The sequence below is a fragment of the Pipra filicauda genome, unplaced genomic scaffold (assembly GCF_003945595.2).
Source record: "Pipra filicauda isolate LSUMZ 115617 unplaced genomic scaffold, ASM394559v2 scaffold87_size3191425_pilon, whole genome shotgun sequence".
NCBI lineage: Eukaryota > Metazoa > Chordata > Aves > Passeriformes > Pipridae > Pipra > Pipra filicauda.
The window spans coordinates 806,198-827,590 of NW_024105064.1; the positions used below are offsets into that span (position 1 = coordinate 806,198).

The 21,393-nt window shown below is 47.5% G+C and overlaps 1 protein-coding gene across 6 annotated transcripts in view; it reads left to right on the forward strand.

Moving 5' to 3' along the window:
- RERE (arginine-glutamic acid dipeptide repeats) overlaps positions 1-20,863 on the forward strand; it is a 204,028-nt gene extending 183,165 nt beyond the window's left edge. For 4 of the 6 annotated variants that reach the window (XM_027728783.2, XM_027728782.2, XM_027728784.2 and 1 more), the window contains 11 exons: positions 4,526-4,688; positions 6,853-6,945; positions 7,691-7,890; positions 9,162-9,323; positions 10,499-10,612; positions 11,471-12,849; positions 13,074-13,296; positions 13,840-14,563; positions 16,417-16,563; positions 16,732-16,912; positions 17,846-20,863. In XM_027728783.2, the coding sequence (XP_027584584.1) occupies positions 4,526-4,688; positions 6,853-6,945; positions 7,691-7,890; positions 9,162-9,323; positions 10,499-10,612; positions 11,471-12,849; positions 13,074-13,296; positions 13,840-14,563; positions 16,417-16,563; positions 16,732-16,912; positions 17,846-17,879 (3,420 nt within the window). In that variant the 3' untranslated portion in view covers positions 17,880-20,863. The remainder of the gene's footprint in view (positions 1-4,525; positions 4,689-6,852; positions 6,946-7,690; positions 7,891-9,161; positions 9,324-10,498; positions 10,613-11,470; positions 12,850-13,073; positions 13,297-13,839; positions 14,564-16,416; positions 16,564-16,731; positions 16,913-17,845) is intronic. The other 2 variants (XM_039390836.1, XM_039390837.1) reach the window with 2 other exon arrangements.
- The last annotated feature ends 530 nt before the right edge of the window (positions 20,864-21,393 follow it).

Here is a 21,393-nt window from a genome sequence, read left to right on the forward strand (position 1 = left end):
CTTAATAAAATCTTGATGCATTCCAGAAAGATTGTGAATTCATTAAGGCCACAGCTGGACAATCTGTTCCCCTCTGCTCTGCCGTGGCTGGTTTATAGCCATTGAGGAGCTCTGTCATTTACCTTTTCTGTTTAATTACTGTAAAGCTATTCCCCACCCCCATGATTTTTTTTTTCTCCCCCCTGGCAGAGCTGGGCTCTGGGGAAATTAAACAGCAATTATTATGTTTGCTCACTCTGTTATACCATAACAGATACTTGAAGGTAAGTTGATGTGTGTGATTGGCTTCCACAGGAGCAGCGCTGCTGCAGGGCTGTCAGAACCTCTCCAATCCAGAAATGCACACACAGCCTTAATCCTTTGTTTACCCAAGGCAAGACTAAACACAAACACGGGGCACAGCTCACAGTTGTGTATTTTACATTTGAAAACTACCGATAAGAAGTGGGAAGCCAGGACTTGCAGGTTTGCTGGCGCCCGTGGGAGTGTAAAGGTTGGTTGGGGAGGCTGCCCTGGTGCTGTGGGATGTGGTTTGGGGAGCTGGGTTGAGCTGCACAAACACCTGGGTGAAAACAGAGGTCAGAGAAAGGTGCCACATGCCAAGGAATCCATCCCCTACTCGTGCAGGAGTGCTGGGTTAGGGGGGATGAGGGCTGGGGGACACTCAAAGTCTTGTGTCAGCTCTGAATCGCTGAGAAAGTCTCACTGCTGTGTCCTCCTGCAAGAGGGATCTGAACCACGTCTTTCTCTTCAAAAATGATCCCTAGAACGGAGCTAAAAGGAGAATAAAGTGTGACTTTTCTATATGTACCAACAACGTGGGGTGAAATGGCCTTGGCAGGAGATTACTGTCGTGAGCTCCGGATGTATTTCAGAACTGATGGAAGCTGAACCGTGGTTTTAGTGAAGAACACACCCCCTCTGTCTTCTGAAACTTCAGTGGTGGGAACGTAGATGTTCTTGAGGAAACGTGGCATTAGAAGCCTGGATAATGCCTCTCATTTTATATGTTTCCTACATTGATTGGGGCAGTTAATCAGACGTTAACATGGAAAAATGCAGTTGTGTTTGCAGGAAAAAAGAGGTGGTGGTGCATCAGGTGGAGGTGAGACTGTTACTGTGAACAGGAAAAGAGATGAATCTTCTGCCCACACAGATGGAAAAGGAAAAGCTGGACCTTGATGGAGCTGATCTGGGAGGGCACTAATAGCATCTTTCTTGGATGTGGCACAGTACAGGAATTAGAGCTGCTTGTTTGAGGGGTCGTGTTGGAGTAGATGTGTGGGTCATTTTATTGGGATTTTCCTTCTAACATACTAGATTTATAGGTAAGTAAAGGTGCAAGTGGACAATTACAGTGTCAGCAACACAGGTTTCTCTTCCATCATCAGCCAGGTAGTGGTTGCCTCAGTGGTCTCACCCTTCCTTAATTTATCTCATTAGGACGTGTCACTCCTGAATTGAACGAATCTGATGCTGCAGTGAAGGATGGCTCAGTCTGCTTTAACCTGTGTGATTTTAGTGTGCATGGTTTAGCAATACCCAGTTCCTGGCACAGAACACTTCAGAGGAGACACACAGCATGTTTAAGGCTCTTTGGTTAGGCCTGTTCCCCGGGATTTTTCTGCTGCCCAGAAAATCCGAGGGAGAGCAGCTGCCCCCAGCCCTCCCCCAGCCAGCAGAGCGTCTCTGCTGGCAATTACAGCTCCGAGCTGTGGGATGTGTTGACTGCGAGACCTTGTGGTGAGGTGAGGTGAGATCACCAGGAACAAAATGATCATTACAGGCCATTCATGTCAGCGCGTTCATGCTTTTCTGTTTGCTTGCAAGCAAAACCAGCAGCTAATTTGCAAGGCAGCCTTTTGTCCCGGGGCCTTTGATCAATGCTGGCCTGTGTTAATGTTTCAGGAGGCTATTGATTTCTGCAGCGGCTTTTGTTCCCGAATTTATGTGCCGTGGCTTTCAGCAGCACACACTCTGCATGTTTGATTAAAGTTCATTTGACTTCTTTGCTGGAAGCTGGTTTTACTCCCTGTTTGGAGAACCAAAGCTTCCCTGACTTACTCCTTTGTGCTCGAGCTTGTGCCACCCATGCAGCCACCAGGAGCTGGGTCTAATCCTGCCAGGCTCACTCCACTGCAGCGTTTAATCCCTTAGGTAGACAATGCCCGGTAGGTAGCCAGGTGGCTAATAAGATCTGGCATGGAATTTGTTCCCTGTGGTACCTGTGTGACCCGTGTGTGATGTTGCCATTCTCTGTGTGCGTCCTCTCTCTTACTTCAGAGTCATTTACTGAGTGTTGTAGCTGTGCAGTCCAACACTGAATTTGAAGTACAGAACATTCTTTGGTCGTTTGATCTCTCCAGATTTCATAGTTGGGTTAACTGGTTGTTGAATAAATAGACTTTTACTTCGTCTTTATCTGTGTGTGGTTGTGGCTGCGCTTTCAGGAGGGTCTGGGGGGGGGAAATCCTTGTGATCATGAAGTCAGCGTTTTTAATAAATACCCACCATTTCTTTTTTAAAGTTTGGTTTATGATATGAGTTGTTAAACTTCCCTTGGGACCTGATGGCTTTGCAGTGTGTAAATTGAGCTCAAATAGGTTCCCATTCCCTATTTTATGATGGGAGGAGAACAGATTGGTTTGCACTCTGCTGTTGCCAGGTGTCAGAGGACACATTAATTCACTGACATAAAGATGTGGGATTTACTGACTTGCTCCTTGGTGCTGACACCTCAGATTTGATATAAATGAATTTATAGGTTAAAAGTGGCTGGTTTCATTTGCAAGAGCATTGCATAAGCTTTTGTGCAGAGCTGTGCCTGCCTCTGGCACGGGGCATATCCCTGTTGGACAAACAGTTGGGCTGGGTGGACTTTGAGCCCACTGAGTGCACTCAGTGAAATGGTATTTCTAAAGCAAACACGAGGAACAGGCAGTGGCAGAGCAGGGTGCTGGGGTCAGAACTCCTTGTTCTGTCCCAGTTTGACATAGTTGGGTACTCATTGCCAACCAGTTTTAAATTCTCTTTGAGAAACACTTATTTTTTTAAATATTTTTTTTTTAAGTAGAGTGTTTGTGCTTCAGAATCGACAGTTGTAGGTAATGTTTTGCCCACTTGCTCCTTTCTCCTCTTCCTCACCAGTTACCACTCTGAATACTTGTTACTTTAATATATAATACATTAATATTGTTTAGGTTCCTGGTGAGGATCATCAACATCATCCCAGTCTGCAGCAGCTCAGATTAAAAATTATCTATTTCTACCTGGTGCCAGAAATCACAGTTGTGGTTGTGTTCTTCTTTCTGGGGTTTCCATTTTTAAAGTAGGCATTGATAAAACTCTTAAGCACATTAAATATCAGCAGTTAATGTTTAGAACAACATCCTCCTTTTGTCTTTAGGGTGTTTCAGGGGGCCAGGTATTAGCTGTGGCTGTTAATTGCTTGTTTGGGAAGGTTTGGATTCGGGTCTGAGATAACTCCCTGCTCTGCCCTGAGCAGGGGCTGCAGGATTTCCCCACGGAGGGAGCAGGCTGAGGTTATTTGATCACATAAAAACACGGTTCAAAGGAACCCTTTTTGTGGGCAATTCAGGTATGTTTGTTCTGATGTTGATTTTTTTCAAGAGGCTGGTTAGAACTTCTCCGTTCTTCTCTTGCAACTTGAAAGCAACAACACCTTTTACCTCAGAGGCAGACAAGTCGCCAGGAAATGATGGGGATTCAAAGTAAGAGAAAAGAGATTAAAACCACATGCTGTTCTTTGGTTCAGCATTACATCCTCCAGTTTGAATGGCAGCTGCTCCACTTTTTGAATGTAAGCCAGATTCATTATGCTGTGAAATTATCACTCATTTCTCTAGGTGTGCTCTTTTAACTGCTTAATTAATTTAGATGTGGGCATATATATTCAAATTAAAACACGATTTACTGTAGTAGGGTTGTGTTACGGTTATAGACTTGTTGTTGAACACGTTTTCCTTCTGACTTTCAGCTTCTTAAACAGGAATATTGGAAAAATAGCTGTATATGGAGTGTAAGTTGACAAAATGGCAGTACCTGTTTGAGTTGAGTCTTACTCTTTCTGTGAACGTCAGAGGATTTGTAGCAGTGTCGTGCTGTCTGTTCTCAGAACTCAGTGGGAGGTTGAGCCTCTCCTGAGCAGAGCAGAGGTGTCACGGGATGCTGACAGTGAGACAAGGGCACCCTCTTCTGAATCCCAGGACCAGCAGTGCCTGCAGCATCCAGGTGGAGCCTGGATATGTGCTTCCCAACCTCTTTCCTTTTCTAGACAAGGAGTGAAAAACCACTCATTTACTTTTTTTCCTCCCTTGCCAAAGCAGACAAAAAATAACGAGGGTTTTTTATTTTCTGTCTTACTGAATAATTCTTTCATCTGGTGAAGCACCTCGTGGTTGTTCCTACAAAAATACATGTGTGCACGCAGAGAGGCACGAGGGAGGGAGAAAGCTGACGAGTCAGATTTGCATGTCCCTCTAACATACTCCTTCTGTGTTTGCAGGGAGAACTAATCACCTTCTATTACTATTGGAAGAAAACCCCTGAAGCAGCAAGTTCTCGAGCCCACCGTAGGCATCGGAGGCAGGCTGTGTTTCGGAGAATTAAAACTCGAACCGCTTCCACTCCAGTCAACACTCCCTCCAGGCCCCCCTCCAGTGAATTCTGTAAGTGGGAGCTAAAAGCAATGCATTTATCTTTGTCTAAATGCAGGCAGCAACAGCCATGTAATGGTGCTGTACCTTCAAGGGAAGGGAGCAAGGAAATGGAGTTCAGGCAGTTGCCCTCTCCGGTTCCTGCGCCATTATGCTGGAATGTGGAAGGCGGCTTTGATCACCCAGTGCTTTGTGCAGTTCTTCAACATAAAAGCATCCTGGAAGGATGGAAATATTGCCCTGGTGTTGAATTTCCCTGCTCTTTTCTTGGTGTTGTGCTGTATTTTTATCCAGGCTTATTACAGTATCGGGAATTGGGAATCACAGAAAGAAGGAAGTCCCTTCCATCCTTCCTGGGTGACCCACACCTTGTGCAGGACCTCAGAGTGGGTGCTGTGTCCAGCACTGTGTCTCGGGGTTTCCTGGGAGAACACTGACCTTGACTGGAGCAGAAGTGTCCAAACAAAGAGTAGTTCCCCAAACAAGCTGCATGTGCTGCACTGCACAGGGTTATGATCAGCAACATCCATTTGGAGATAGAAACTTTCATCCTTATATAAAAGGCTTTGTATTAATTACCCTGTGAGGTTTAGAGTCTTTCCGGGGACTAAACCCAGCACGTTTCAGGTGCCTTGTAAAGAAGGGGGACTGTGTGGAAGGCAGAATGGGGGGGAGGTGGAGGATGTGGTGATCAGGCAGGACAGAATTCTGGAGCGGGTGGTAGTGAGGTGGTAGGAAAGGGCTCTTAGTTTTTCCTTGCTGAATCGATAGGATTTATTGCTGGTTTCTGTGTGCACAAGAAGTGAGGATCTGGACTCTACAGCTCAATCCAAGATAGTCAGCACATCACAGAGCTTGTGGTTGGAAGGACCTGTCCATATGGATCCGAGTGCAGGATGAGAATAAAAATCAATTCAGTAAAAGAAAGCAAGTCCTAGCCTGGGGTCAGTTTTGCAGTCAGGGTTTAAACACCTGCAGGAATTACTGTGGGGATTATGGTGGTGCTGGTTATTAGATGGGGCCCTGTGTTAATTTGAAGGGTAACGAGTTGCTGACAAATGCTGATGGCAGCTACTGCAGAATCCATAAGCTGTAATCCATAAACTATAACCTGCATGTACAAAACACCCTCTTGGAACCTTTAGAAAACCAGTGTTCTTGCATCAAGGACTTCTCTTCTAATTAAGGATTAGAACAAAAGAAGCCAGAGGGCTTTCTGCTTGTGACAAATTACAGACCTGTTATGTTGTGAATTTATAGTGGTGGTGCTTGAAAAACGCAGCGCTCTCAGAAAGAAAGGATTTACTCCTGAGTTGCTTAGAAGATAAGATACAGGTTTTGTGGTGTCTGCAGATTTTCGGTGGTTCAGATGCTGCTTTTTTGCTCACAGCCTTTTAATCTGCTAATTTGCTGTGTACTGCTTGCCACAAAGGAAAGGGGCCCTTTCCATGTCCTCCTCTTCTTTGAAACGTGGTTTTGAAATGTGAGTTTGCCACGGGTTGAAGCTCTCTGAGGCTTGAGTAAGGATTGGAAAGCTGGTGGTGTCCTTTAGTGCCTCTCATCCAAAAGAATCACAGCATGTTTTCCAAACAGGTCCATTATATGTAAGCATTGATTCTTCCACCCACAAACACATCTGCTCCTGGTTAAATACAGCCAGTGTCTAACAGAGCGTGACATTGGTCCTCAGCTGGGCTGGAAGGCGAAGTCTGGAAACAAAATAAAAAACACAAAAGCCACCACAGTGTCTGCTCATTAAATGTAGCAAAGTAGGTTTTAAGTATAGAATACTAGGTTTTAAATTCGAACACGTTCTAGAGAGAAACCTCTTTTCTCTTGAAAATTGTGTTTTTGGAACACAGCCTCTCCAGCTCCCCAGGAATGACATCTGAATGACAATTTATCTGGAAATGTACCGTGTACTGAATCAAGTTCTGTGAGTTGTGTCACTTGGCACGTTCCTGGAATCCTCCTTTAACCTGGAGGCTGATGAGGTCTGGCCTTGCCTAGTTTGAAAAATCAGAACTAATGGCCATGCAAGGCAGGGTGGTTGTAGGAAGTCACCAGCTATTTTTATTAATGGTTATTTTAGCCAAGTAAGAGGAAATAGAAAAATCCTGCTGAGTGTTTTATTTTCCATTTTCCTCTTTTTTCCCCTTGTTCTTCACTTGTTCAGTGGACCTGAGCTCGGCCAGTGAAGATGACTTTGACAGCGAGGACAGTGAACAGGAGCTGAAGGGCTACGCCTGCCGCCACTGCTTCACCACCAGTATGTCCCAGTTCACTGCTGGCTTTCCCTTCTGCTGCCTGTTTCATGTGGGTTCCTTCAAGCAGGAGCAGTTTGTGTGCTTGTACAGCTGTTCAGAAAAAAAATGTGGGGTTGAATCAGCTAAAGTGTGCAGCATTCCTCCTTGCAGGGTTAATCAGGCTTTGCCATTGCAAATTAATATTGCGGTGACAAAGGAGAACCCTGGGGTAGACATTTATACAGGAATAAATCTCCATAATCCACAATCTATGTAATCAATTTGTGATGTAATGAATCAATATTGGGCTGTGACTGTCACACACACAACTTTATGCTGCACCAAATCTCTTCTGCATCAGCCCCGTTCCTGTGGGTGCTCTGAAGGTTGGTTGATATTTGGGCATTTGCACGGCATGGAAACGTGAGCCCCAAAATAGGGAAGGAAATGAGAGGTTCACAGCTCGCTGCTCTTGCAGAAACCACAGCTTTGGAGAACAACAGCTGCCTGTTAGCTCCCAGGTAGAGCAGATAAGGCTTCTTTCTTTGCTTTCAAAGCTGTAGTTTCTCAAGCAAACAACTAGTTTGTAAACTGAACGTTGAAGATGTGCACTGGAACGGGACACAGTTCTCCAGAAACTTCTCCAACTTCGTTACCCTTTAGAAAAGCAGCTACTTTTCTAACTGCAGCTTTTTAAATAACCCAGTGTGCTTGTTCTGGGGACCTGGTGCTTTTGTGTTGCTGAGCTGTTGCTCTCCTTGCCCCAAGCCTCCAAGGACTGGCACCACGGCGGGCGGGAGAACATCCTGCTGTGCACGGACTGTCGGATTCACTTCAAGAAGTACGGGGAGCTGCCACCCATCGAGAAGCCAGTTGACCCTCCACCCTTTATGTTCAAGCCTGTCAAAGAGGAAGATGATGGACTCAGTGGAAAGCATAGCATGAGGACACGGCGGAGTCGAGGCTCGGTAGGTTTAACCCTCATCCTCTGGCGGAGAAGGGTCAGACTCCTCAACTGACCCTTTCTCCATCGTGCTGGTTCCACAGAATCACACAAAATAATCTCAGTTGGAAGAGACCCCCAAGGATCATCAGATCCAACTCTTCAGAAGTGAATGGCCCATACAGGGGTTGAACCCATGACCTTGGCATTTTTAGCACCAGCTGAGCTAATCTCGCTTGGACTGGGCCTGCTGCTGCATTTCTGTGTGAGCTTTGCTGAGGTTGAGGCTTTCTTTGGAAAAAGGAGCAGAAATGTCTCTGCAAGCTCAGATCAGTTATTTCCATGTTTGTAATGACTGGCAGTGGACTGGCATCATAAGGGGGCACTTGACAGTGTGTTAGAGATTCTCTTCTAGTACGTGTCCTCCTTCCAGCTGGATCCTGTCAGAGTTAAGCCCTTGGGAAGAGTTTTAAAAAATTAGATGCTGTTCATGTGGTCTCCTCATATTACTGGAGTTCTGATGTCTTCCCTGCAGAGAGCTCTGTTTTGCCTCTGTGATTGGTGTGCCCTGTCCCTGAGTTGTTACTCAGGGTGGAACGCTGGGAGCCCTCCTGTGAGCACATCACTTGGGAGAACTCTGACAGCAGCTCTGGCTAATCTGGTCTTTGATTTGGATTTGGCTGATTGAAAGCAGCAGATAGATTTCTTTTCCTTACCCTCCCCTCCCTGTCTTTGTGATCATGATGATATGACCATTGATTCTAAATCTCTTGTGAGGCTCCACTCTCGGGTAATGTTGGCTCATTGCTTTTATGGTAGCCAGTCATCCAGAAAAACTGCCAAACTGGGAGGGAAACAGCATTAATTATTGAAATAAACTTGACTGTGACCCCTTTTTACATACTAGGAGCACACAAACTGGGGGTTTAGAACCTGGGCTTGACTGCTTGAATGCCAACAGATAGACTATTTTTAGTGGAACGTGGGGGTCCTCTCCTGTCTCATTCACTCCTGTGTGTAGGCAGACTTGCAAATGGGCATTGAAACATCTTTCTAACCTTACTTCTGACAGACAGTACTAAATTAATAATCAGCACTTACTGGTTTTGAGTAGACAAATGAAGGATTTGCCTCCTTTGAAGTCCAGATGGGCTTTCAAGGAGAAGTTGTAACAGCGCTCCTGGTTTTTGGTTCTTGGCACGAGCGCTTCCTGCAGGCCCCTGCTGTAAGGCAGAGGAAATTCAAGAGGGTTGGGCAGATTCTGACTTGGATACACTTGTCTGTGTTGAACCCCAGATGTCTACACTACGCAGTGGTCGGAAGAAGCAGCCAGCCAGCCCCGATGGTAGAGCCTCCCCCATCAACGAGGACATCAGGTCCAGCGGCCGCAACTCGCCCAGCGCCGCCAGCACCTCCAGCAACGACAGCAAGGCAGACTCGGTGAAAAAATCCACCAAGGTAACCTTTTCCCACGCCTTTTGTGTGTTAGGACAGCACACCTGAGGCCTCTCAGTCAGACACACGAGGCTGCAGGAGGCTGGAGAATCTCCCCGTGACCCAGAAATTCCTGCTTGTGTGGCTAAGCAGAGAATGTCCCGGTGCAGCTGAGCTGCTGCTGAGTTCCTGGGCAGAGAGGGTTGGGTGGTGATCAGACCATTCAAATATCCCCACATAACCTTTCTGCTCTCACGAGAAATTAATCCTCCCATTTCAGATGCAAATGCAGGCATTAAGCTCAGGGAAGTCATACAGCTCAGAAATGCTGTATTTGAGACAAGTAGACAGTTTGGGGTTTTTTTAAGGTTTTTTTTTTAAGCAGTACTTAGTCTTTGTTTACAAAGGAATTTGAATGTGTGGTAATTGAGGCTACTTCTGTTACTGTTTTTCTGGAGGTGTATTTGTTTGATTTTTCAGAGCAAAGCTGACAGTTGATTCTGTTTCAATGAATAAATGTCTTTCCGAGGGAGTTCTAAAGAAACAAAGCCACATGAAGCAGCAAGACTTGCCACTAAGCAAAAAAGTAGCAAGTTAAAAATAAATATTTAAAAAAAGAAAGTCAAAACTGGAGTATGGAGCAAGTTTTCACATTATAAAACTGAAAACCTGGCAGAATTTGAAGTTAGTTAGGTTAGGTAATTATGTGATGTATAAAGCTGTCCCAGGCCACGAAAGAAGGTAGTAGTCTTATAATAGCTATAGCCCTGTATTTGAGGGGATCTAAAAATATTCCTCTCAAAATATCAGGAGTAAAGCAGGACTTTAATGAGGCTTATCTTGTGCCTGTCTCCTGCAGAAATTCTTGTTGCATCCTCTGTTAACAGCTGGTGTTGGGCTCTGTTGGAAGAGTAACCTGGCCCAGTTGATCTGCCATGAGTTCCTGGTGGACTTGGTCCTGCACAGCTCTGTTTAAAATACCCCTTGATAAGAGGAATGCTTTATTCACTCGTTTTTCCTGTTAGCTTGATGCCTGTTGGGTTGTTGTTAAATGCTGACTATCTCAGCTTCTGAGTTCTCCTGCTCCATAGGAACCCTTCTCCTGTATTTGTGTTAAATATGGTATCACAGGCATACACTCAATTTATTTTTGCATTTACACCACTGGTAACTGCTGTGTTCTGCTTCCCTTGTGGCAGAAGATAAAAGAAGAGGTGTCTTCTCCTCTCAAGAACTCCAAGAGGCAGCGGGAAAAGGCAGCGTCAGACACAGAGGAACCTGACAGGTCCAATGCCAAAAAATCCAAAACTCAAGTGAGTCCCACAGAGGAATATTTCCTCTTAGGAGAATGGTTTGAGAGGGTGGGGGGAGGTTGCAAACCTGGTAACAAACCAAAAACATGAAATCAATTTAAGCCACAGCAAATTGTAACTTAATCTGGGGCTGGAAAGGAACCAATATTGTAATGTGTTCCTTCTGTTGAAAACAGTGGAATGATACAGGGTAAGTCCAGAAGTTGTTTTTTGCTTTAATACCAATATCAACCATATAGGAGTACACTTGGACTATTTTCCACCCCCTCCACCCCTATTTTTTTTAATTTAAATTTATTTTTTCCTGTTCTGTGGAAAGTTAGAAGACTACCACTGGAGTTCTCTTAATTCAGTGGTATCAAAGCTCAGTTGAAATACTTTCAGGATGTCTCTGTGTATCTGACCAGGTTCACTCTGTGCATAGGATTTGGAAATTTTGAACTTGAGCTTTCCATATTTCCATAGAGCATCCCAGAATGGCTGAGGTTGGAAGGGATCTGGAGGCCATCTAGGCCACCTTCTCTGTTCCAGCAGGGCCACCTAGAGCTGACTGCCCAGGATATGTGTCCAGGTGGCTTTTGAATGTCTCCAAAGATGGAGAATTCTGTCCTCACAGGACAAATCTTTTCCATTGCTGGTCACCCTCAAAGTGTTTCACTGTGTTCAGGGAGAACCTGCTGCATTTCAGGGCACTCCTGAAAGGAGCCTGACTCTGTTGTCTTGGCACTCTCCCCTTGGATACTGGCGTTGCCTGTGCTGGGAGGTTCAAAGGGTTCCTGCACTGGTGTGACAGGTCCCATCCTGTGGCACACTGGGGATGCCCTCGGTGCAGTGGTGACTGTTCCCCTCTCCCTGCAGGAGATCAGCAGGCCCAACTCCCCCTCGGAGGGTGAGGGCGAGGGCGAGAGCTCCGACAGCCGCAGCGTCAACGACGAGGGGAGCAGCGACCCCAAGGACATCGACCAGGACAACCGGAGCACCTCGCCCAGCATCCCCAGCCCTCAGGACAATGAGAGCGACTCGGATTCCTCCGCCCAGCAGCAAGTGCTGCAGGCACAGCCCCAGGTGCTGCAGGCACAGAGCAGCTCTGGCCAGGCTCCTCCACCCACACCTCCCGTACCGGCCCAGTTACCGGCGTCGCTGCCCGCAGTGTCCAGCGCTGCCTCGGCCCCACCGCAGGTGTCCCCGCCAGCGTCCCAGCCCTCCAGCCAGCCCCAGGCCCCTGCCCCACCTCCTCCTCACTCCCACATCCAGCAGGCCCCTGCTCTGCACCCGCAGAGGCTCCCGTCCCCCCACCCTCCGCTGCAGCCCCTGAGCGTGTCGCAGAGCCAGCCCAGCCCTGCCTCCTCACAGCCCCACACGCAGCCCCCCCTCCACAGCCAGGCCCAACCTGCCCCTCACAGCCTGCAGGCACAGCCCCTCCTGCCCCATCCCGTACCTTCCCAGCCGTTTTCCCTGCCTGCTCAGTCATCTCAGTCTCAGGTTCCCCTCCAGACACAAGCCCCCTCTCATTCCCACTCGGCTCTGCAGGTGACACAGCCTGTCCTGCCCACGGCCACCTCGCTGCAGCAGGCGCAGCCCCCGCGGGAGCAGCCCCTGCCCCCCGCCCCCATGGCCATGCCTCACATCAAACCTCCCCCTACCACCCCCATCCCTCAGCTCCCCACTGCTCCATCCCACAAGCACCCTCCTCACCTCTCCGGCCCGTCTCCGTTCTCCATGAACTCCAACTTGCCTCCACCGCCCGCTTTAAAACCTCTGAGCTCCCTCTCGACTCACCACCCTCCGTCTGCACACCCTCCCCCTCTGCAGCTGATGCCTCAAAGCCAACCACTGCAGTCCTCGCAAGCCCAGCCTCCTGTTCTGACCCAGAGTCAGAGCCTTCCCCCTCCTGCTAGTCACCCCCCCTCTGGACTCCATCAGGTATCCTCCCAGCCCCCCTTTTCTCAGCATCCCTTTGTCCCGGGGGGCCCACCTTCCATCACCCCTCCTTCGTGCCCCTCCACCTCCACGCCACCCACCATGCCCGGCATCCCGCTCCAGACTTCCATCTCCACGTCAGCAGCCTCTAGTGGGACGGTGCCCGTGGTGACAGCCTGCACGCTGCCACCCATCCAGATCAAAGAGGAGGTCCCAGATGAAGCTGAGGAACCAGAAAGCCCTCCCCCTCCACCCAGGAGTCCATCACCAGAGCCCACTGTGGTGGATATCCCAAGTCACGCCAGTCAGTCAGCCAGGTATGGAAGTTTCACCAGTTAAGCACTGATTGTGCTCTGATTTTACATTCCATTGTCTGTGGAGTAACATGGTTCAATCAATTTTCTCCTGGCTTTCAAGGAAGCTGCTAGTGCTTTGTATAAGTGCAAAGTGATAGTTTTTTTTATTATTGACATACAGCTCTCAAATCCCAGACTCCTGCATCTTTCCCAGGGATAAGCTCCTTCTCTCGTGCTTCTTTCAGGTTCTATAAGCACCTGGACCGTGGCTACAATTCATGCTCAAGAGCAGACCTGTACTTCATGCCTCTGGCAGGATCAAAACTGGCCAAGAAGAGAGAAGAGGCCATTGAAAAGGCCAAAAGGGAAGCGGAGCAGAAAGCCAGAGAGGAGAGGGAAAGAGAGAAAGAGAAGGAGAAGGAAAGAGAGAGGGAGCGGGAGCGGGAACGAGAGGCGGAAAGAGCTGCGGTAGGTTCAGCGGTGGCTCAGAGCGGTGGGAGGGAGTTGGTGGTTGGGTCTGACCTGGGTGGTCACTGCAGAAAGCAGATCCCAGGAGCACTGTAATGCCTGTGCAGTTGGGTGTTCCTGAATATGGAGCTATGTGTATCCAGCCCACTCTGGGACTGTCTTCTCCTTAAAGGAAATGGAGAGCTTCTGCTCCTGCTCTGTGTCTGGTGTGAGGGAAGCCAGAGCAGCTGGGGAGAAGGAAGCCAAGTGTTGACATTCACTTGCAGTAGAAAAACACTGCGCAGATACAATAAATGTCTTTGTGTCCCTTGCACTAGTGTGCAGGCACATGAGAGCTGTCTGCAGGGAAAAAAGGCATCTGAAGGCTTCTTAAAGTTGAAGTGAACTTAATTAACTTTCTTTATGAGGAGATCCGAACTCCAGCATTGGTATAGAGAGCCAGAGTCTGAACTTAGCTGCTTGAGGCAAAGATGGGAGCTGTGCACCTGTAGTGTTCTGAGCCGAGTGTGTTGGACTAAACTTCTCTCCCCCCGTTCTGTGCAGCAGAAGGTATCCAGCTCCTCCCACGAGGGCCGTCTTGGCGAGTCCCAGCTCAGCGGGCCAGCACACATGAGACCTTCATTTGAACCTCCCCCGACCACCATCGCTGCTGTTCCCCCCTACATCGGGCCGGACACGCCCGCGTTACGGACACTGAGCGAGTACGCGCGGCCTCACGTCATGTCGCCCACAAACCGCAACCACCCCTTCTTCGTGCCCCTCAACCCCACGGATCCACTCCTGGCCTACCACATGCCCGGCCTCTACAACGTGGATCCCACCATTCGGGAGCGAGAGCTGCGGGAGCGGGAGATCCGGGAGCGGGAAATCCGGGAGCGGGAGTTGAGAGAGAGGATGAAGCCCGGCTTCGAGGTGAAGCCCCCGGAGCTGGACGCGCTGCACCCGGCCACCAACCCCATGGAGCATTTTGCCAGGCACGGCGCACTGACTATTCCACCCACGGCAGGACCTCACCCCTTCGCTTCCTTCCACCCGGGTTTGAACCCCCTGGAAAGGGAGAGACTGGCGCTGGCAGGGCCCCAGCTGCGGCCGGAGATGAGCTACCCCGACAGGCTGGCGGCCGAGCGGATCCACGCCGAGCGCATGGCATCGCTCACCAACGACCCCCTGGCGCGGCTCCAGATGTTCAACGTCACGCCCCACCACCACCAGCACTCACACATACACTCGCATCTACACCTACACCAGCAGGATCCCTTGCACCAAGGTGAGCCCAGGGAACTGGGCGGTTCCCCAGGGAACCCCTCCCCTGAGCTGTTAGCGTCAGTCTGCCCCAAACAGGCAGGCTGGGACCCCCTGGGGTTCAAGTGGCAAAATCCCTGTTTTCACAGAACCACAGAATCTATGAGGTCGGAAAAGACCTCTGAGTTCATCAAGTCCAACCTTTGACCCAACACCACCTTGCTTACTAGACCATGGCACTCAGTGCCACATCCAGTCTCTCCTTAAACACCTCCAGGGATGGTGACTCCACCACCTCCCTGGGCAGCCCAGCCCGTTCCAGTGTCTGATCACTCTCTCTGTAAAGAATTTCTTCCTAATGTCTAACGTAAACCTCCCCTGGCGCAGCTTTAGACTGTGCCCTCTTGTCCATGGTGTGATTCTGTACTGTGTAAGGTTGTAATAACTGAAATGCTGGTAGTTTTTGTGAGAGTGAACCAGTAATAGTGAAACAGGATTGGTAACACCACAGTGATGCTCACTGAGACTCCACACTGTCACTGGGAAAGGTTTGCTGGTTTGTGGTTTGTTTTTTTTTTAAATACAGGCGTCCTAGGGCAGCACCTTAGAGTGGTGTCTGGTGAACAGGGCAAGGGTGACACTGCTGCTGCTCGTGGCTGTTAGGTTAGGAGGTATAACTGGACATGGCGTTGCCATATAGGAACTGAAAAAACAAATTGGAGAAAAACTTCCATCTCTTTAGCCCCTGAACATGCTAACCACCTGGCTTTAGTTGAGCTGAAATCCTCTGTCACAGTTCTCACGAGAATCATCTAAAATTGTGCACTGGCATCTTTTTATTTAGAGTGTATTCTTATACCTGGAAACTTATTTCCAGAAATATTTAATAGCCTCAAAGATGAATCGATGCCTTGCTCATTTCTAAAGCAACTCCTCTAGAGGTCTGGAGTCCTGAAGATGAGGCACTAAGCAGAAGTTTCCAGATTCTTTAGGTGGCAGACTGGAGAGAACATGACAAGCCAGGCACCAGGTGCAGTCGCTTCCAAGGAAGGGGAAAAAAAATCCAAGTACTAAAAGTGCAGGTTCTGGTGGTTACCAAAGCAGTGTTTGTGCAAGCAAATGTAGCAGACTTTGCCTTGCAGCATCGTGCATCAGATGTGCTGGGAGAGCTGCTCTGGGGAGTTTGGAGAGAATTTGAGTGCTGCTGCAGAATGCAGATTGTACAGCAAGGAAATCAGCAGGGTATTGTGACATTGTTAAGGGCTGGGGGTTACAGGTAGGAAGTGATAGTGCTGAGTGTCAGCACTCCTGAAGCTGTTGTTTGTGGCCGTGGCCTGAGAGTGATGCAGAAATCACAGGCTGGCTCAGTTGGAGGCAGGTTTGCATGCCCCAGATAGCAGAAGGAGTTTGCCATAGGTCATGTCTGTACCAGGGTTCTGTTGTCAGGTAAGTCAGTCACTCAGCACCTCTGTGCAGGTAAGTCTGATAGTCCCCAGCTGGAGAAAAATATGGTTTGTACGTTCTGTCTCTCACTGGTACAGACAGAGCCAAGTCAGTCCATTGCCAGATCTCTCCTGATTGTATTTGAAAAGTAATTTAGCTTGAATATTGGATGGCAGGTTCAAATACAGTGAGGGGCTCCTAAAATACAGTTGTGTGTCTCTAAGTAGTTCTTTGCTCCAGAGTAGTGGTCAATGCCGTTATAATCCACGTGTCTCCTTAGATTGGAGATGAATAGAAGGCAAAATGACCCCAAATTTCTGCTCTGGACCAGGTACCAGCCGAGGGAGAATTGTGTTAGCTGTGTCATTCCTTTCCCTTGCAGTCCCTCTGCGATCCCAAGGCAGTTGACTGATGCTTTCTTTCCTTCTTTCCAAGGCTCAGCAGGACCTGTTCACCCGCTGGTGGATCCTTTAGCAGCTGGACCCCATTTGGCACGTTTTCCCTACCCACCTGGGACCATCCCCAACCCATTGCTAGGGCAGCCACCTCACGAGCATGAAATGCTCCGACATCCAGTCTTTGGTGAGAGCATTTTATGGTCCTTTACAAAGCTTGCCTTTGGTGTGAGATGTCGTGTGTTCCTGGCGGGGGGAGTTGAGCTGCAGCAGGTCGGTTCTGTTGGTTTGTAGGGACAGCTCTGCACACCTTGTAGCAAACAAGTGTCTATAAAATGGGCCCTGTCTCTCTTAGGTACTCCTTACCCACGGGATCTGCCTGGTGCCATTCCACCTCCCATGTCAGCAGCCCACCAGCTGCAGGCCATGCACGCCCAGTCCGCAGAGCTGCAAAGACTGGCAATGGAGCAGCAGTGGTTGCACGGGCATCCTCACATGCATGGTGGGCATCTACCAAGTCAGGAAGATTATTACAGGTGAGAGATGATTCCACGTTGTGGAAACGTGGGAGATCCCTTTGTATTTCTTTACATTTCATCTTTTTTCCTTCTGAATTTCTGCCTTTCTCGCTGTGAGTCACTGTCCTGGTGCAGTTACAGATGAAGCTTTACCAAGACCTGGTTTGGGCAGATTGGAAGCAAGGTCCAAATTACTGGAACAAGATTAGACTAGCTGAGTCTTACATTGCAGGATTCCCTCTGATTGGGGTTTTTAGTGTGATGCTATGATGGCTGTTTCCACATCTCCTTCTCTTCCTTGAGAGCAGTGGAGGGTGGGCAGAGGGATTCAGTCAATCCTGAGAAATGACTGAGGGCACTAGGAAGTTGAAGTGTGTGAATGATACAGGTCCTGCACTGCCAGCTGAGAAGGCCTGGATCAATCCTGGGAGTTGTTTCTCCCCTGACTGCAGTGTTGATGGTGGAGTGGTTCTGTGTGACACCACCTTAGTTCCTGTTTGGCAGTGACCACTGACAGCATCAGCACTTCCCAGGGATCATTCCATGTGCGTGTGGGTAGCCAGGATATCTGGGAAGCAGCATATTCAACTCCTGCCCTGCACTCTGATGTTTCCCTCCTTGCTCCTGCTGTCCAGAACTGCCTGCTGTGCCACGGGCACAGCCAGTCTGCCACAGCTGGGGCTGCAGATAAGGCTGGAGCTGATGAGCTGGCACTGGCACTGGTGCTCCCATGGCAGGGGCACTTTGGGGAGCAGAAGGTCATCACTCCCCCCTGCACACACAGAGTTATCAGTGCTGGGACAGCACACTCACTTCTGGGCTCTGAGTTCAAAACCTGCAACCTCTGTTCCCTTCAGGGCACCTGGGAGAGGTGGCAGGAAGGCAGAGCTGGCTCTGAAGTGTCTGACACCCCCTTCTCTGTGTTAAATCGAGTTTTTCTTTCTCTTGCAGTCGACTGAAGAAAGAAGGTGACAAACAGTTGTAATAAATTATTTATTTGTAACGCTGGCTGTGGAAACCCCAGTCCTTGGGAAGGAGTGGAACATTTTTACATACGAGAAGAGCTACAAAAGGAAAAGAATATCTTATAAAGATTTCTTTATATATTTAAAACAGAAGCAACCACCCAACAAGTAGAGACTTATCAGCATAGTGTTCATTTGTAGAGAAGGTTTCTCAAGACTGGTGTGGGTCTCCCTGCATGACAACGTATTCAGAAGCCTATTGGAAATACAGGACTGTGTGGAATATTCAGAGAACTTCCTGCAATCTTGGTTTTTTTTTTCTTTTTTTTTTCCTTTTTTCTTTTCTTACTAGTTTGTTTTCAGTAGGTGCTAGAATCAGGTTCACAACACAAGTCACTGTGCGTGAAGAGACACTCAATGCATCTATAGCTATTTAAAAAAAAACAAGGATTGCAAGTAGGTGACATAACAAGCTCTGAATCCAAGTGCTATAATAATAAAAATCTACTTTTATTTTAATACATTGTAGGAAATCTTCATAATTTTAAAGAGAGCTCAGTTCTGCAGCATGGCTTTTTAAGTCTGTAAATATTAACTTTTTTTGGGTAGAGGGGAGAAACAAAAACAAAACAAAACTCCAGAAACGTTTATCTTGATTTTCAGTAACATCACAAATTGTGAATTCCTACCTGGTATTGACAGAATACAGAGTTGATTTTTTAATAAAATATATATATATAATTATCCCTTTAATTAAAGGGAGTGATGGGTATCAATAATTTCAAATGGGTAAAAGCTTGACATTTGGTTTGATATCAACAATAAGCATTAAAGGGATTTGCAGGGATAATGTTGCAAATGACTGTTTCTGTTCTTGGGTTTTTTTCGGTTGGTTTGGTTGTTTGGGGGTTTTTTGTTCGTGTTCCATCTCTCTGTTCTGCAGATGATTTCTGTTGAGTTGGGTTTCTCAGCAGCACAGATGTCCCTTGGAACCAGCCTGACCCTTTGGATCCCTCCTTCCACGCTTTCATTTTCAGTGTGGCCACAAAGCACTTCTTCCCTGTGACCTTTGGAAACTTAAACCTGAGGACATTGGGTTTAGACTGTAGGCAAAAAGTTCAAAGAAATAATCTGTTCTAAAGGTCTCTTTTTGAAAATGTTCCCAGCCAGAATTTTGTCTGCATGTGCATATTTTGGAGGATGTGCTCTTTCTGGCCTCCTGTTTGAGAAGTTCTCAAGAAAAGTGGACTAAGGCAACTCGTTAAAAGTTGTTTTGCAAACACCAGTCTGGTTTTTCTCTTTGACTGTTTGAGTTTTGTTTTTATAAGCAAAAGCTCTTTAACTGCCACCAGTGTTCTGCATCTCAGGAACTTTTATTGCTTTGGCATTAACCTGATTATGGACAGTAACATTTACTGGCTCCCAGCTGATCCATGTAGGATAACTCCTGTTGGCTACTGAGGGTGGTGAGAGGAGAGGAACACACAGAAGGCCAGTGAGCATTATTCTGGAGACAGCTCTGCTTACTAGGCAGATTTTTTTTAAACATTTTTTCCCTGTTTTGCCACTTTTTCTTTGCCAGAGCAGAGGGTGACGTGACCAATGGACATCTGAACATGCTGGTCATTTTTTTTTCTGCTGGTGCACAACTTCCCCCCATTCTCTCTCTTAACTCATGAGTGCTCTCTCTCTGCTGTTGTAGCCTGTTCAGTGTGATGGTTGTGTCCTAGGACTGTTCTGAGCCACCCGTGATAAACTTGTAGTTAATCAGTTGTTCTGATGGAAGGTGTGGCAGGCACAGTGCTCACCCACCTCCTGCACCTCAAACCTGCCCGAAGGTTGGTGTTGGACAGTCAGTGACAGCAATTTAAATTAAATTTATGCATCTATTCCAGGCTCACTTAAGGCAAGAGTGAGGAGAGAGACAGGAGGACTATTTCAGCTAATGCTGATCTCCTTTTTCTGCCCTCCATTCCAGATTTCTCAGTGCTAAAGAACTGCAGTAACACTTACCCAGTTCCAGCTGCTCTGTTTGAACTCTGTGGAGGAGCAGCTGGTGTTCCTGAGCCTGGCAAAGCGTGAGGTCAGTGTGGAATCAAGGAAGGTGAAGTTGCTGTGGGCAGTGATCAGGTGAAATGTTTTCCTTCTGAGCACAGTTTTTTACTTCTGCTCAGAGCTGAGTACCCAGGAAGAGGGCTCTGCTCAGCAGAGGGTGCCTCAGTTTGCTTTACAGGTCTGATTAGGCACACTGCAGTTAAATCTCTGCCCTCATTTTTTTATACCATGTGGAATTTGGGGGAGTTCAGCCACTTCAGCCATTTCTTCTGACCCTTCTCTTTGCCGATTTTTAGCCATAGTTCTTAAGAAAAACCTAACTGCCTCCAGTGGTCCTCTCTCTGTATTCCTTACTTTTTCAGCTGAAGTTGGCAGTCTGTTCAAATTTATTGGTTTTTTTCCCACAGAAGAACATTCTAATATTTTATGGGAGTTCTTTTGTTCGCATCATTCAGCAAATAAGCACTGAAATTCTTCCATTTCAGCCCAGTGATTAACTACAACTTCACATGCAGTGGCTTTTGAAGCCATCTCGGTGTTCGATGCCCTGTTAAAAAACAACCCAGACCTTTTTGGTTTTCTTTTAAGAAAATCTCTCTCTTTCCTTTTTTTTTTTCTTTTTTTTTCCTCTGTTCTGAAAGTTTTATTTTTCAGACTTTGCTTTAGTGTTTTTGAAACGTCTCTCTCTTGTTCTATGTCGTCATGGTTGAGCTTGTTTCACTGCACCGTTAAAGCAGAGTGTACATTCTGACTGCTACATTTATATATATCTTGAAGCTTAATGTATATATGAGTAGTTTGCCATGGGATAACACAGTGTAAACAGAGTAGAAACCCAGAAATCGTGACTTCTGTGTTCTCTCCATTTGAGTATTTTGTAATTTTTTTGAAATATTTGTGGACATAAATAAAACCAAGCTACACTACAGCAGCCAGGTTTTGCCTGCAAGCGAAATGTGTCTGTTGATTGTTGTTAGTTGGGGGGGGGGGGGGAAGAGTTGCTTTCATCTGGGATAATGTGGGATGCTGGCATGTGTGGTTCAAACCTGTCTGGGTTTTTTTGGCTTTTATTTTTTCCTCCTTTGAGATCGTTTTGGTTTTAATGTACAGCACACAAACCCCACCGTCGTGTCCAGTTCCAGCTCTGCACCCCCGAGGCACGTTGCTGCTCTAGGGCCACGCTGCTCAATTTTGGCATGTTTTTGCCAGAAGTTAAGCAGTCAGATGGATAAGAATGGATGTGTAAGGATGTGATTTCATGGATTTTCAGTGTACAGTGGCTGAGCACAAACCAGTAGCTAAAATGAAGTATGAAGTGTGCAGAAGCTCTCACTGCCCCAGCCAGAGAACAATGGGAAGATGAGAACTTCTAATCCAGAGAGGACAATTCCCTAATTTCAGTGGAGTAGGAAAGACTGTCATCTCTTAAATCTGCTTGTGAACCTGCAAGGGAGAATGAGGCCTGATGACTTTTGAAGT